The sequence below is a fragment of the Talpa occidentalis genome, unplaced genomic scaffold (assembly GCF_014898055.3).
Source record: "Talpa occidentalis isolate TD23 unplaced genomic scaffold, MPIMG_talOcc4v2.1 talOcc4.5, whole genome shotgun sequence".
In the NCBI taxonomy this organism is placed as follows: Eukaryota; Metazoa; Chordata; class Mammalia; order Eulipotyphla; family Talpidae; genus Talpa; species Talpa occidentalis.
In genome coordinates, this window is record NW_023604861.1 from 7,273,766 (window position 1) to 7,289,452 (window position 15,687).

Sequence of the window (15,687 nt, forward strand, 5' to 3'; positions counted from 1 at the left end):
CTGGGCTGGCCACTTTGTTTATCAATAAACAGGAAGACAGTTAGACTATAATTTTCCTGCCTAGTACTGGTAGCCAAAAGGAAATGCTGGCAGCTTGGTAGTACTGAGTTCCAGTTGCATCAAAACCCAATTATTATTGTAATAATGTATGGGTGTTTGCAAGTTGCACAGGCGTGCTACACATGTCCACAGAATCATGTGAAACATATTGGCAGAGAACGAGCTTGGTGATACACGGACTAAAGGGAGCTGTCAAAATAGGCCCGGTTCTCCAAGAGCTCAGCTGTGGAGTGCCGTTGGAAAACACACACACGCACTGGAAAAGTTGACAGGGCAGCTATGGAAATCTCCTACATGTTAATACAACATAACAAAAACATGGTTTGAATAAAATCAAACAACAAATAGGCAATAATATCAGCTCTGAAATGAAAAATGGGATTGGGAAATGTTGCCATTGGCACCACAAGCTGTGCTACCATAGAATGCCTGCACATCCTCTAAGTGCCGCTGCCTTCCTAGATGCTGTAAGATTCTGAATCTCACATATACAAAAACTCAATCACACACATGCTTTGGCTTCAAACTGTCCAAATCGCGACCTTAGTTCTTTGCTTATTTTGTCTGTATAGATTGATCTGTAAGAGAAGAAGATGCACTCCAAACTCCACATGCCTCCACATGATGGGGAATAGCAAATATAAAATACAAAGGGACTATGATTTCCACCACAGGGTGTTTCTACTTTTTTTTTTTTTTTAAATTTTAACAGATTTGCGGTGCTTCTGTTAATGTTGAAATAATATATGTGTTACAATAGTCATTGTTATATTGGTTGCTCATAACTTGTTTATTTATCAAATGTTTGCTGAGCACCTATTCTGTACCAGTCACTATGGTCAATTGTGAGAAATACAGTGGCATCTCCATGGTGAATGATACAATGGGATTCACCTAGCTGATAGTCCACCGGGGAAGCAGACATGGAGGTCATTATATTAATGGGTGATGGCTGTTATGATGAGTGGGCTGGCCACTCACTTTTACATGCACCCAGTCCATCTTCACTGCTATGCCTGGCTCTCCAAGATGCCAACCACAGCGACCTGCCCTGGCAACTTGAAATTGAGAGATGCTAGGGTGATAGTTGGACAAGTGAAATTTAGTAGGTTCTGTATGGCACTGTCAATAACTAAAGTGCAGATCAAGGGTGTGGACTGTCTGGTTTCCCCACTTTTTAGCTGTGTAGCCTTGGGCAAGTTTGTTAGCCTCTCTGTGTCCACTCTCCTTATCTTTCAATGGGGATAACAACAGATGTTGGGATGAGAACAGCATGTCTTTCAGACAGTTGCTGAGAGTATAGAATGAGTTAATCCATGCAAAACACTTAGAAATAGTGCCAGCACACAAGAAGTACTCACTGAAGGTTCTCTAGTTTTGTTTTTGGAAAACCGTCAGGACCATGGACAGTTCCAAGGCCACTTCTTTTAAATTTATTAATTTGTCAGGCATTTACCTACCTTTGGGATTACATTTTTATACCTCCATCAGTGCACACGTCTCACTCACCCTCCAGCAAACCTCCTGTGCCAATACCCTATGCCTCTTTTCTCCTGCCTCCCTTGTTCCTCTGGTCACCAGTATATTTTTCTCAGTCTAAATGAAGTATTGTATGAGGTTGGAAAGAATGATTGTGGCCAACTGCTTTCAGGATGGGACCAAATTCAAGAATGTCACTGTCCTTCAGACAAACCCATGAAGGGATCTGATGATGCCTGGACCCCCTCTTTTATCCTAGAGAGCCCTGACTGCCTTGACCAGTGCGGGTTCTTGATGGGGCTCTCTTAAGCTTCTCCTGTCTTGCCTCCAAACTTGGACTCTTCATACCCAATTCAAGTTCCCTTTGCTTTGACAGCCTATTTAGAGCATTTTCCTCCACTTATTGTCCCTAACTCTCCATTTTGCCTTTGCCCATGTATCTATCCTTCCACAACTCTTGGATGGATTGAGAAGCTCTGGATACCACCTGTCTCCTATAAACTCACACCAGTTGACCCAGACCATCAGTCTTACCCTGATATTAGGGAAGGGGGGTGGCTAGCAACATGGATGAAAGTTGAGTGCAGTAGCCTAATGGAGCTCAACCCAAGCTTCATTTTTCTACCCTAGAAGGACCCAAGGGTGCACCCTCTATTGGAAAAACTGAGAGGTCTTTAGGAAGTCCATTCAGACCTCAGGCCAGATCGTGGGCTCATATTTTGCTCTAGGTTCTTGCACTTTGGACAGATGTCTAGGGAGAGGTTTTTGTTTTGTTTTGGCCTCGTTATCTCAGGCTAATCAACACCTTTCCCAAGAACATGTTGCTTCTTAGACTAAACTCAACTGGGAATTCAGGGCCCAATATCAGACTTTTGGAGGTTAATATATGACCAAGACATGGCTTGCGCAATTGAATCAAGTGGGAAAAAATTATAAAAACATATTTGAAACAGATAGCTTATCTTTAGTAGAAAAGTAGGTTCTGCCTTGGATTAATTCTTGACTTGACATTTGCCCTAGAAGGCACACTCTCCCTTTCTTTTCTCATTAAATAACCATCTTCCCCAACCTGTACAGCAAGTGTAGAATAAAGATCACACCATCACTACCACTATCATTACTACAGGAAAAGCTCTGGTGTATTTTAAAATAAATGGCAAAAATATGAGAGTAGTTCACTGTCTCTCTATATCAGAAAATTAAGTCATACCCACTACTTTATTAGTGAAAACATGGTGGTATTTGGTATTCTGTTATGAATATGGCCACTAGAATAAGAAAACCTGAGACAGAATACTCTTCTTTGGTTATCAAGTGTGTTACTCTGCAAGACTGCAGGGCCTCCCTGGTGGCACAAGGGGTTAAGACACAACCTATGAGGCAATCTGCAGCCTCTGCAGGACAAGTTCGATCCCTGGCCAGCCAGGGAGCAACCCACATGGCGCAGCAGACCTCTCCTGTCTCGCCCGCTGCTCCCCTCAGCAGTGTATTTCAGTCAGTCTGCCTATTGTGTTCCCCACTCTCTCTGGTGAATCCTCACCCCCGCCCCACACCTCTGGTCTGTACCCAGCTCTTGTATGCATAAATAAATAAATCTTTAAAAAAAAAAAAGACTGCACATGAACCTCTTCCCTTTGCTTTGTGGCAGCTAAAGAAGCAGGTGAGCCAGGTACACCTGGCTTGCAGAGTTTTAGTGAACTGAAACCGCTTGGGTTTATTTTCTAAAAATTACCTGTGGTCCCCTGATTTAATTAGTAGCTAAATTTGGAGTAAGTAAGGTTAATGATTTTCATGATGGTCTCCAAGCTATCTCTTACTTCATTTCATAGGAAATGACTAGTTTCTACTTTATAATATAAAGTTCAGTTCAGTTAAGCTGGGTTCTTTCCCCTCCATCTTAATTTTGAGCTGGGGCTCAAGGATCTGTTTTATTTCTCAGGCCTGGGCTTCCCATAATCGGGTATGTCATATTATATAGATCATTCTCAGTCTTACTTAATCAGATCCCTGGGAATTGCAGAAAAGGAAATTAGTGGCAATTTGAAGCCTGCATATTTTGGTAAGGAGATTTTGTTGACTTCATTAAATTAAAATTGTTGACTAATAGAGATATTTGAATCCTTGAATTAAGCTGATGCCTCATTTGCTGAATAAACAATGAGGGGGGATAAAAAGGTAGACTTGGTTTTTTTACCTTTGGATTTTTTAAACAATCACTCCCTAAGAGGGGAAGGTTACTTAAAAGTATGAAGGTGTTAATAAAAGACAGAAAACACTTTACTACTTTTATGGGAACCTGGATAGATTTTTACATCAGAACCTTTAAGGATCAAAAAGACCTTGCAGAGTTTCTAAGCGCAGTTCAGATTTCCACACAGTTCCAAAAAAGACTTACAGACACCCCAATTCCTATTGAAGAAATCTCCAAGCTTTCAAGTCTTTTAATAAAGGCAAGGCCCCCGGGAGAGGAGCCTCCCCATCCTAATTTCATACCCCTATTGAAGAACAGTTAGCTCCCCACGCCCCGTGTACATTTAATCATTCGTTGCACGGCCATTCACTGTCTCCCTGTAGGGAGAATACACCTCGCTACTCTAGTCATTTATTTCAGCCAAAGTGACAGTACTGAGGTGTGTAAAATTCATCCGAAAGGATTTGTGCATGCATCCTTTGCTATGTGTGTGCGTGTGCGCAAGCATGCACTTCAGGAAGCCAAATGCAACCGAATATATATGCTCAGGATAGAAAAAGACCTTCTATCTGTGTGGCAAGGAAAGCCATCACAGAAGAACTCAAGATTTAACCAGTTTAAAGTAATGAGTGTCAGGAAATCATATTTATATTAACTGAAGATCAATAACAAGCCTTGATTGCTGTTTGTATTTCTTAATGAACAGCTGACACCTGAAAATGCAACAACTCCTGGGCTGGCCGAGTCCAACAGGGAACTCCAGGAGTTGTGGTGTGAATGACTGTAAAGAAGCACTTAGCAAGTGGCTTACTCTGGGGGACATAGGTGCCCCCCCTTCCCTGCCTCTGTGCTGTTGCCTCGAATTGTTTCCTCCACAATCGCTATTTTTCCTTTGGGCCTCACCTATGTCCTAGGAAGCACAATGGATAGAGGGAGCAGCAGCATTCAAAGGACAAGGCCTGGTGGAGGTGGCTGAGCCTATGGAATTTCTACAGCATTGACTGCAGCTTAGAAGGCAAATGGGGTCCTCTTGCTTTTCATGATAGGAAGCGAGGACTCAAATGCCTGTAACAGACCAGGATACTAAGCCTGAGACCACTGCAAGGTTGAGAAAAATAAGCTGAGACTCCAAATTAGTGATGCTTCTGACTCCCAGCAAAGAAGTAAACACAAATTCTCCTTAGCGGAAAGCTTACTTACTCTGGGCCCTTAGAATTCCCATAAATTAATTCTAATCAATATGAATTGATACTATGAATCAGTTCACAACAAAGAGGTACTCAGATGATAAAATTATTGAACTAATCAGATTCAGAACTTTAAGGCTTAAGTGAGTTAACATACATAAAGCATTTCATGTAACATGGGTTACATAGTGACCTCAGGAACTGGTGGGGATGACCGTTTTTTGTCTTGTCAGCACTTCAAAATGAAGGTGGCAACAACTAGGTACTTACATGGATCAAGCTTTTGTACCTAATCTCAATGTCTTGGCAAGGCTGAGGTTCAGGGGAAGAAGGCATTTCTATACAGGTAAATAGAGAAGGCCTCTTCATCTTGAAATGGCCTTAGATGAAATCTCTTCTCCCCATGAAATGATAAGAGAGTTGGGTGATTGAATGACCATATGCACAGTATTGTTTCATGACCTTGGCCTCTCTGTGCCTCAGTTTCCTTATCTGTAGGAGGAGTATGCTAATAGTACCTTGCCCTTAGAATAGTGTCTGGCATTTAATTAGCACAGGGTAAGTGTTTGTTCAATAATCTTTAACAAAAGTTTCTAGTGGTGCACTTATGCAGCACTTGGCTGTGACCTCCTCAACATTTCCAACGAAGTTTGTTAAATTTCCATAGGGTGTGCTGATTGAATTCTCAGATGGTATGAATGTTGGATGATGATGAAACCATAAGCCACAAAAGCTAGAACAGAGCAGGGCTATGAAATGAAAGAAGATGAAATTTAGTTCTGGATAGAGATTTTTAAGGAAAAAAAATTTTCTTATATATATAACAGCCTGGCTTACCAAACTTTCTGTGGATAAGAAAGGAAAATTTAGTGGATGTCACGATCAATATCATTAAACAGTATGCCTAGTAACTGAGGCAAGATAACTGGAGTGTGTCCCTGATAAAGTCGTCTAGATAGACTCCAAGGGGTGGGCCAGCTTCCCCATCATAAGCCCTTTTGTCCCGTCCCCACCTGCCTCAGGTTTCTCACAAGCAGTGGTTCTGAGTAAGGATGGACTTCAGAGCACAGATAAGCAGCAAGGAAATGTGAGGCAGGAAAAAACCATATTTCCAAGTAACCTGGGTGACAGGACACAGTCTCAGGTGATTAGGGAAGATAGCGTCAAGATTGGTGAAGAAATAAAATCCGAAGTTTATCAGGGCATCTGATAATGGCTCACTATGCTACATACTTAAATAAATCCCCCTGTACTCATGATTGCTATAGGATTTATCTAATCTATTTCCTACTCCCAGGCATTTTATCAAATTTCTCCCCCTGACCCCCTGTAATAATCCCTGAGTCTGACAAAAGAAGGTGTTGTCATCCCACAGTACAGATAAGAAATGCAAGCAAAGCGAATTGCCCTGGGCGACACAGCACTGGAAATTCATCTGTTCTCGCAGGGCACTGCATGAGTTTTGGATGGAAGCATACTGGAGTCATATTATATCCCTCCCCCCCAAAAAAAAGGCTTATTTACCTTAATCTCTGGGAGAAAGATTAATTGTATTTTCCTTGGCATCTGCCAAAGATGTTGAGTAGGTTCTTTAGATTCTACAGGCATAAATAATCTAATCCTTTCCCAAATACTTGTGAAGCCTAATTTTGACCATTAGAAAGAAGCTGGAAACTAGCTTTAAAAAAAAAAAAAAAAAAGGCAAAAAAAAAGGCAAATATTTGTTTGCTAAAATCTCCAAGGAAAGCAATTAATTAAGAAAGTTGTATTGTACCACCAAAGGATTTCACATCACCTAGTACAAGGAATTACCCAAGTAGGCATAAATCCAGATGGCCAGCTCCCTCTGGCCCAGACCGCCATCCATTCCCAGCTCAAACTCTTTGTTTAGGGAGTGGATAGATAAAAACCAAGTGAAAGCATGTTTTTAACGCAAAGAGGTCCGTGTAAACATAAATGATTGTACCGATGAACGTTTCATCTAATTATTGAACAAATGTATGTTCATTACATAAGACTGGGAGACAAAGTAAACCCAAATGAACGTGAAAACACTCAACATGTCACCACCCGGTAAGAGAACCCTTTGTACCTGTGTGCAAACTGGATATTTTTCTAAGACTCATTTCTCTGAGCAGGCCATGAGGAAATCAGCCAAAAGATGCAACCCTATGGTTCCATGTATTTAAAAGGCTTAAAGGGGTCTTTAATTAAGTAGGGAAAATGGTGATTTATCCAGAGAAGACTATCTTTTATTTTGTTGGCACTGTGTCAAAAGAGATAAGGCCACCACTCAATATACTCAGTAGTAAAAAAGAAAAAGAAATTCCTAATTGCATCTTATTGGTCAGAAAAATACACAGCACAATTCTAGGAGTAAGTCATTTACCCCAGCCAACAAATACCACAGCCAAAATGGATAGTCTCTTTGTCTGTAAGCATTCAGGCTCACTGATACTCAAAGTTGTGATTTTAAGTATATTTGATAGGGTCTTCCCCATCTTTTAGAAAAGGAAACACACACATTCAAAACCCTTGGGAGGACTAGATTGAGAATATACTAACATAGTAATCACAAAAGGTGGTACAGGCATACCTCGTTTTATTGCATGCGGCTTTATCGCACTCTGCAGAGAAGGCATTTTCTACAAGACCTTCCACCAGCGAAAGGATGACTACTTGCAGGAGGCTCAGATGACAGTAAGCATTTTTTGGCCACAAGGTATTTTTCAGTGGCATGTACACTGCTTTTTAAGACATAGTGCTTGTGCACACCTAACAGCCTACAATAGAGTGTAGACATAACTTTTATGCACTGAGAAAACAAACATTCTTGGGTTGGACTGAGGCTGAACCTGCAGCATCACGAGGTATGCCTGTACCAGGAAGTCCTTTCCAGCAGTGAGTGACACCCCAGAACTGCACTAAATGCCCCTTGTCTTTCTCCCACCCTCAGGAAGACGCCTGCCGTTACCTTTCTGTTCGCTGCCACCCCATCCTCACAGTCAAGCACCGCACAGTCTACATTCAAGGTTGGAATCTTCTTTATTTTCTTCTCATCATTTCCAGGTATGTAGAGCACGGCCCTCCGGGGGGTGTACTTGTGAGCAGGAGAGGAACTGTAGCCACACCTGGACACGGCGGCTGGTGGAGGTGCCTTCCTGCAGGGGACATGACTAGGGTGAGTCGGAGTAGAATTTATTATATTTGTAATTTTAAAAAAACTTATTTTAATGCAGTTAAAATAGAAAACATGCATGATTTTTTTTCCCTACAGCAGACCATCCCTAACAATTAAGAAAACAATAGTAACCGAGATAACTGAGAAACAAAATGTCCTTATTGCTGAAGTTTACAAAATATACAACACTGTTTACTGATATTATCTTCTGAGGAAAGAAGGTGGGCATACCTATATATTTTTGGAAAAAAGTACTTCCAGGGTTAGTATAGTGTCAGGTAGCATTACAGAGAAAAAGGAAAGAGGTTTATATCAAATGACCTGAAGAAAACTGTATGTATATGTAGTGTGTGTATAAATATATGTGTGTGAAGGTTAAAAAATTCAATAATCTGGGTAAGCATTAGTCTACGGCTGTCCCCATCAACGAATCTTTCTAAGGAAGCAAATAAGTGATTCAAGTTCAACTTTCACAATAGATCAGGATGGCTGGCCACTTCTTAAGTGAGCAGAGAGGACAGTGAATGAGAAAAGACTATGATTACTAGCTTTGTAATTGTGGACAACTTAATTACTAGAAACTTCAGATTCTTCCTTTGTAAGACGAGTACTCATTTTACAGGTTGTTGGGGGGGATTAAGTTCACGGAATTACTGCACACGAAGCACTTAGCCAGAGCCTGGCAGAGAAGCGTGATGGTGGTAGGCGTAGAGAGAACAGCAGCTGCTGTTGTTATTAATGGAGACTCTTGCTGTCAGGAGCCCCTGCCTGCTCTGAAGCCCTGCTTTCTCCTTCCCTTCCCCACTGTACTGTTGGGGTGCAAAGAAAACCACCCTTTGCCCCTCTGGGTTCGTCTTAGGCTGAACGAGTTATTAAAACATTTATCATCAGCTAGATTAGCAAAGGAAAAATCAGTTTAACAGACATATGGAGCATTTACAAGGTTGTAAATTCTAAAGAATAATACAACAGAACAGGCATATTTTTTCCTGCATTTAGGGACCTAATCATCAAGAAGGTGGGGGGGCATTATAGGGGGACTAAACATGACAAAGAGGGGGTGACCTCATCTCTACTCTGAGAATAAAGATGAGATTCTCAGATAGAGTGGACATGTTCACTGACAAACGTACAACTGGATGAGATCCCCCAAAGTACATCCTTCCAGGGAGCAGCGATGGCTTCTCCAATCAAAAAAGGACCAGAAGCTTAGGGCATGACCGTCTCTTCTTTAATTAGGGAGGGGCCAAGGACTTAGCCATGGAATGAAGTTTCTAGTCTTCAGGGTCCTCACTGCTCTCCATACAGAACAATTGGCTCTCTTTGGGTAAAGGTTCCAGGCCCCAAGAATGGAGGATATTGAGTGGGCTCTAGAAGACAAAAGGCCATGCCAAGAAAGGTCTATTGACCCCCAAATGACTCAAGTTAGCCTCCCTGCAAACAGGAGGAGTGGGTTAGAAGTAGCTTTGGCTCAGCAGAGTCCTCACCCCTCACCCAGACCATAGTTCATGGTGCCGGAAAACCAGGTTCCCTGCCCCACCCAAGGACGGTGAGGCTGAGCATCAGGGAGAAGCTAGAAGAGAGTGGGAGGAGAAAAGGAAGAAGTGGAGAGAGAAGACTAAGAAGACTGGAAGAGGCACATGGAACAGAGAGACGTGTGAGGAAGCTGCACTGGCTTCTCAGCATTAGGCTTCCACCATGGACTGGGGGGACACAGAAGGCGACACTTGGAAGAGATGTGGGAGAAAGACCGGTTAGGAGGCTGACAGTGGCAGCCTTTATCCTGATTTTGCTCTTTTTCTTCTAGACGTGCTTGGCCCCTTCTGTGCCTCTCCTAGGGGTCCCCACCTGAAGGTGCCTTAGGCTTGGGGCAGGCTTTTGGCCTCCGTGGCCCTGCTTTGGGCCAGCCCTGTTTGGCTGGGCATTTACACACGAGGAGATGGGTAACTCTGGGTGTTTCTTGGGGAAACTATTTAATTATATTCTTTCTATTCTCTCTATTGCACGCTAATTTTGTTAAAGATCTCTTCCACTGACAGTCTTACACACTAAGAGTATGTATGTCTTGATGCAGCAAATGGCAGAACCCATTTAAAGTGCATAGGTTTGGGGGTCCAGTATAGACGATCAGCTATACTGAGTGCTAGAGCAAGCTGACTTTATATGACTGTTAGATTTTTAGACAATCCCTCACCCCCACACACAAAGAGTTAGTAGTGATAACAGGTAGGAAGTCATGTGTACTCCCTCTCTCCTTTTCTGCCCTGCACTTCAATCAATCCTAAGATATTGCTGTTTCTCCTAGGTGTATACCCTTTCCTTTGCATAAAGACAGTTCACATCCCAGTTTAGCTAGATGACTATGGAAGCCTCTTATTGATCCTGACTGCCCCACTTTCTTTCACTTGTCTGTTCATCCATCCATCCACCCACCCACCCACCCATCCATCCAGCCACCCATGCATCCATGCATCCATGCATGCATGCATCCATCCATCCTGCCATCCAGCCATCCTGCCATCTAGCCAGCCAGCCAGCCAAGGATTTAGTGAGCAATAGTAAGCCACCATTGAGTGTCCAGCACTTGGCTTGCACCAACACACATGGCATTCCCAGGCACCTTCCAGCAGATGGAGGCACGAAAAGGCAGCCCCTGCTGCTGCTACAACAAGCTCTGGTTAGCGGAGCTGAGCTGCAGCCCAACCTCCCCTCATGCCCCTCACCGGGCACCCCTGGTCAGAGCACACCCTCACAGCTGCTTGCAGTGGCCCTGCCCTGCACTGTGCTCAGCACCGCAGGGAGGTGGCACCAAAGAAACAGGACATGCCCAGAAGGTCCAGGGAGGAACACCCAGAAGAAAGGCCTGCAAGTTGGGTCAGGAAGGCCGAGGCCCTGAGAGCACGAAGCTGGAGAGGAAAGGTCAAGGATGGCACAAGTGTTTGGAATAATAAAAAGAAAGAAGATGTAGAGGGTGTTCGGGCTTCAGGTTCTGTTGCAGACTCTGAGGTCCGGGAAGGGGCTGACACTGGGCAGGTGGCAGGCGGCAGGCACCCGTCGAGGCATCCCTAAGCCTCCCTCCTCCCTGTGCAGCTGGCCTGTCCCCTCCTCCCCCCATCACCGGCTGTTTCAAAATCTGTTTCCTACGTGAGTTGTGCGAAGCACTGACTACCGCGTATGAATACAATTGCAGTAGGTGACAGATCTAACTTATTTTATTTTATCTTACATATTTGGAGTTAGGGCCTCTTGATAGTCAACATGTAAATGTATTCAAACAATATGCAAAACAGGGGCTTAAGATGAGTCGAAAAATCTGGTAGCCTTATGGTGAGTTCTCTCCACAGAGGGACCTTTTTCTAGACAAGACGCCCCTTGGTGGGCCCTGGGGTTCTTGTGGCTGGAGGGGGCCTCTCCTGGCCTTGTTTCGGGCCCTCATTCCTCCTCCAATGGTTGCATATGCTATTTCTGTTGCTCGAGGCAGGGCTGGTTCCTAACGCTGTAGGCCTCTCCACCTGAAGTCAACAGAGCCCACCCTCTTCTCGGGAGCGCCTTATAATCATCCAGTTCTGGACACCCAGTGCAATCAGATTAAAATCCCAGGTAACAGGGTTTAAGCTCAGGAATTTTTTAAAGTTCCTCTAGGTCCTTAAGCCCTCATGCCCCTTCGGAAGGTACTGCTTACAGACCAGCACCCTGCTCTCTTGTCTGTGCTCCTGTGAGCACCTCCACCTCTCAGGGAGCATGTGCCCCGTGGAAGCTTGTTAGAAATGCAGAGTCTGGGGCCCCAGCCTAGACCCACTGTATCAGAAGCTGCATATTAACAAGTCCCTAGGGGATGCTGAGCACATGTGTCTAAGAAACTGTTTGAGGTGGATGCAAACTTCAGGGCAAGCCTGAATCACCTGGGGAGATTTCAGACATGCTGACAATTTGGTACCACTGGTCTGGGGTGAGGCCCAAGCTCTGGGACTTCTTAGACTTGTTCTGGTCCTGCTGCGCAGCCAGGCTGGAAGGCCACTGCCCCATAACACCAGCAAGCCGCCACTGCCCCCAAGCAGGAAATTTTCCTTTAAAAGAGCTATGTGCTACCACTATACACAAGTGGATGCTGTACGAGTAATAAGATTGGAACTGAAAAGGCAGCAAACCTGAAAAGAATGCATGTCTAAAGAAGTCTTTCTGCTAAAAAAAAAAATTAACATTCAAACGCTAGCAATATTTGAAATAGCAGTGTAGGGTAAAGAAAATGTCAGGCTTTTCTGCCCTTCCGCCATCAGGATAGATGATGGATCCTTGTCCTGAATGCATGCCTGATGGCGGGCACCTGGAATAGGGTGTGGGCATAGGTAGATGGGATTCAGCTGAGCTAAGACTGTGCTTTTAAGGGCGGCGTCACGGGGTGATGCCAGCAGCCCCAGCCAGCAGCAGCAGAACCTGAAGGAGAAGCCGACGCAGAAGCAGAGAACGCCAGAGAGCCCAGATAGAGTAAAGACTTGCTGGGGGCTGGGAGGCCTGCCAGCCTCCCAGCCCCCCAGCCAGCACCCCTGCTTGCCATATGCCTGGTGAACCCCAATAAAAGACCTGCAAAACCACTGAGGACTCTGACTCCTCCTTTACCCGGTCTGCATGGGATCAGAAAACCTGCACCGTGTCCAAGTCCGGCCCTTACAAGCAGTAACGACCAACTAAGACGACGTCCACTTGAAGAACTACACTTTGGCATATGACTTTATAAGCAGAAATCCATGCTTTCTTCACTCAATGCCAACACAGAGAGCTCTCTACTTTGGCTGCATATTACAAACAGCTGGGGAACTTAGAAAAAGAGAAAGCCTCAGGCCATACCCCAAAGGGATTAAACCTGAGCCTTGCCGTGAGCTCTTAAAGCTTCCAGGGAGACTCAAAGTGGAGCCAAGGATGAGACCCTCCACAGCAGCATTTGCGAATACAACCCGTGTCCACGGTCCTAGAAAACACTGGGGTCCTCGGACATGAACGAGTGCTAGAATTTAGTCTCACCGTGTTGTAGGGACAGGAACAGTCACAGGGCAGGTTTTCTGATCCAGCAGATGGGTAAAGGAGGATCAGAGTCCTCAGTGGCTTTTGCAGGCTTTTATTGGGATTTACCGGGTACAGGACAGGTAGGGGGGCCGGGGGGGCCGGGAGGCTTGCCCAGCAAGTCTTCACTTTTCCTGGGCTCTCCAGCCTTCTCTCGCCTTTCCTGCTTCTCCTTCTCTGCTTCTTTCTCGGCTTCTACTGGCGTCCCCATGATGCCGCCCTTAAAAGCCCAGTCTTAGCCCAGGTGAATCCCATCTTCACGTGCCCACACCCCACTCCAGGTGCCCGCCATCAGGCATGCACTCAGGACCGCAAGGATCCATCGTCTATCCTGATGGCGGGAGGGCAGAAAAGCCTGACATTTTCCCTTACCCTACATGTGTTCAGACAAGGAAGCTGGGTAGCAATTATGCAACTTTCCACTAATCAAGTGATTAGGGGATAATGACTGCGAGGAGAGATGGTTTCCTTGCTTGGAAACCTTGATGCTCTACAGTGCATTCCCCACTCACAATCACTTGCCTCAGCAGGGGCTTGGTCAGTGAACACTGAGAAATCCTTGCTGAACTTGGCTTTTCAAACTAGATTCTTACATCAATTCCAAGGTGAGATGACAAACTTGCAAGTTGTTTATTCTTTTTTTTAAGACTTATTTTATTTATGCATACAAAAGCTGGGGTGCAGGCCAGGTGTGGAGGGCGAGAGGATTCACCAGAGACAGAGTGGGGAACAGAACAGGCAGACTGACTGAAACACACTGCTGAGGGGAGGAGCGGGCGAGACAGGAGAGGTCTGCTGCGCCATGTGGGTAGCTCCCTGACCAGGGATCAGATGCTACGGATGCAGATGCAGATGCTACGGATTGCTTCATAGTGCTGAGGCTTAACCGCTTGTGCCACCAGAGAGGCCTTGTTTTTTTCTTTTTTAACCAGAGAAGGAAGCTGTCTGCTCATCTCCAGCTAGCAGGTATAAACTAAGAGCTTGCAGGAGGAGGCGTAGAAAAGGTTGGGGGACATGAAGAGAAGGAAGCCCCTTGCTTTGGATGCTGATGAGCTCTAAGGGGAAGATTCTGCCTTTCCAGAAGCTACAGAGTGGCCAAGGCCACTAGACAGGTGAGGGACAACCAAGGTGAGCTGAGGGTGGAGGCTAAAGCAGAAAAGGATCGTGTCAACGTGCTGTTCCTTACGCTGGCAGAATCCTCATGGGAGCCCTACCCCAGCACGGGGCAGCGCGGGGGCAGACAGGTGGTGTCGTGGACATGGAATGTCGGAGGGTAGAGAGATGCTCCCCATCCCCAAGGGGTTGATGAAATCCAGAAGTCCCTGTCTGCCTGACCCCTCTGCAGTGTGCCAGCAAGAGAACCCAGTGCAGGAGGGAGGCCCCATGTTAGAGGAGGCACCGGGCTCCTCTGAGCACCTCTGAGCTCCCTCCCCCATCTTAAGTCTGAGGCAACCTCTCCCAGGCCCGGCAGCACCACACTCAGAGGACCTAGGGGCTCACACCAACCAGCTCCGAAGAGGCAGCCAGAGGGGATGGGCAAGTTTGCAGAGTGGAACCTGGGGACCTGCGAGGCCAGCTCAGTTTCTCCCAGGCCGGGGGAGGCCCTGGGTGAGGACATCCAGCCTGTTCAATAGGAACCTGCTGCTTGACTGGCTCTGCTGGGGTCAGTGTAGTGCCTGCTGCTCCCAGCATTTCAGAGCACTCCCAAAGTGCTTGCCACAACCCAGCAAGCACCAGAGCACTGGACAGGTAGAGTGGACCGAGGGTGGAGGCTGGGCTGCTCTCTTTCATGAGCAGCAGGTTTCCTGTGAATTAAGCATGTGACTTAGTAGCATCGATTACAGTCACATCATTGTGTAGCTACCGTCACCATCCACCTCCAAAACGTTTCATCTTCCCAAAATGAAACTTAGGATCCCCTAAATAATAAGTCCACATCTCCCCCTCTCCCCAGCCTCCATCAACTACCCTTCTAGCTCCTGTCTCTATGGAACTGACAGTTCCAGGTGCCTCATCTAAGTGGCATCATTCTCTACATGACTTTGTCCTTTGGTAACTTTCAATGTATAACATCAGAATTTCCCTCTTTTTTAAGGCTGTGTAATATTCCATTGTACCATATACTACATTTTGCATACCCATTCATCTGTTGATGGAGATTGGGTTGTTTCTACTCTTGGCTATTGTGAGTAATGCTGTTATAAACATGGATGTACAAACAGATTCAAGTATCTGCCTTCAATCCTTTCGGGTCTATACCAGAAGTGCAATTGTTGGATCACATGGTAATTCTATATTTAATTTTTTTAGGACCCATCATGGTGCTTTCCACAGTGGCTATATCACTTTACATTTCCACCCCAATATTATTGTTAAATATTTTATGCTGCATTCAAATTCGTTACCACCAAAGGAGTATTTGGAGCCAGAAAAAAAAGAATCATCTTTGCCTTTACCCTTTAGAAACTGCCTTCACAAATTCTAATGAACTGCAGTCAATTCTCATTTGCTCATAAAGAAATAATAAGAAG

At 45.2% G+C, this 15,687-nt stretch overlaps 1 protein-coding gene across 1 annotated transcript in view; it reads right to left on the reverse strand.

The window, feature by feature from the left end:
• The window catches only part of CLYBL (citramalyl-CoA lyase), a 221,443-nt gene that overhangs the window by 71,461 nt on the left and 134,295 nt on the right, over nt 1-15,687 (reverse strand). The window contains exon 3 of the mRNA XM_054701673.1: nt 7,892-8,078. Coding sequence (XP_054557648.1) covers nt 7,892-8,078 — 187 coding nt within the window. The remainder of the gene's footprint in view (nt 1-7,891; nt 8,079-15,687) is intronic.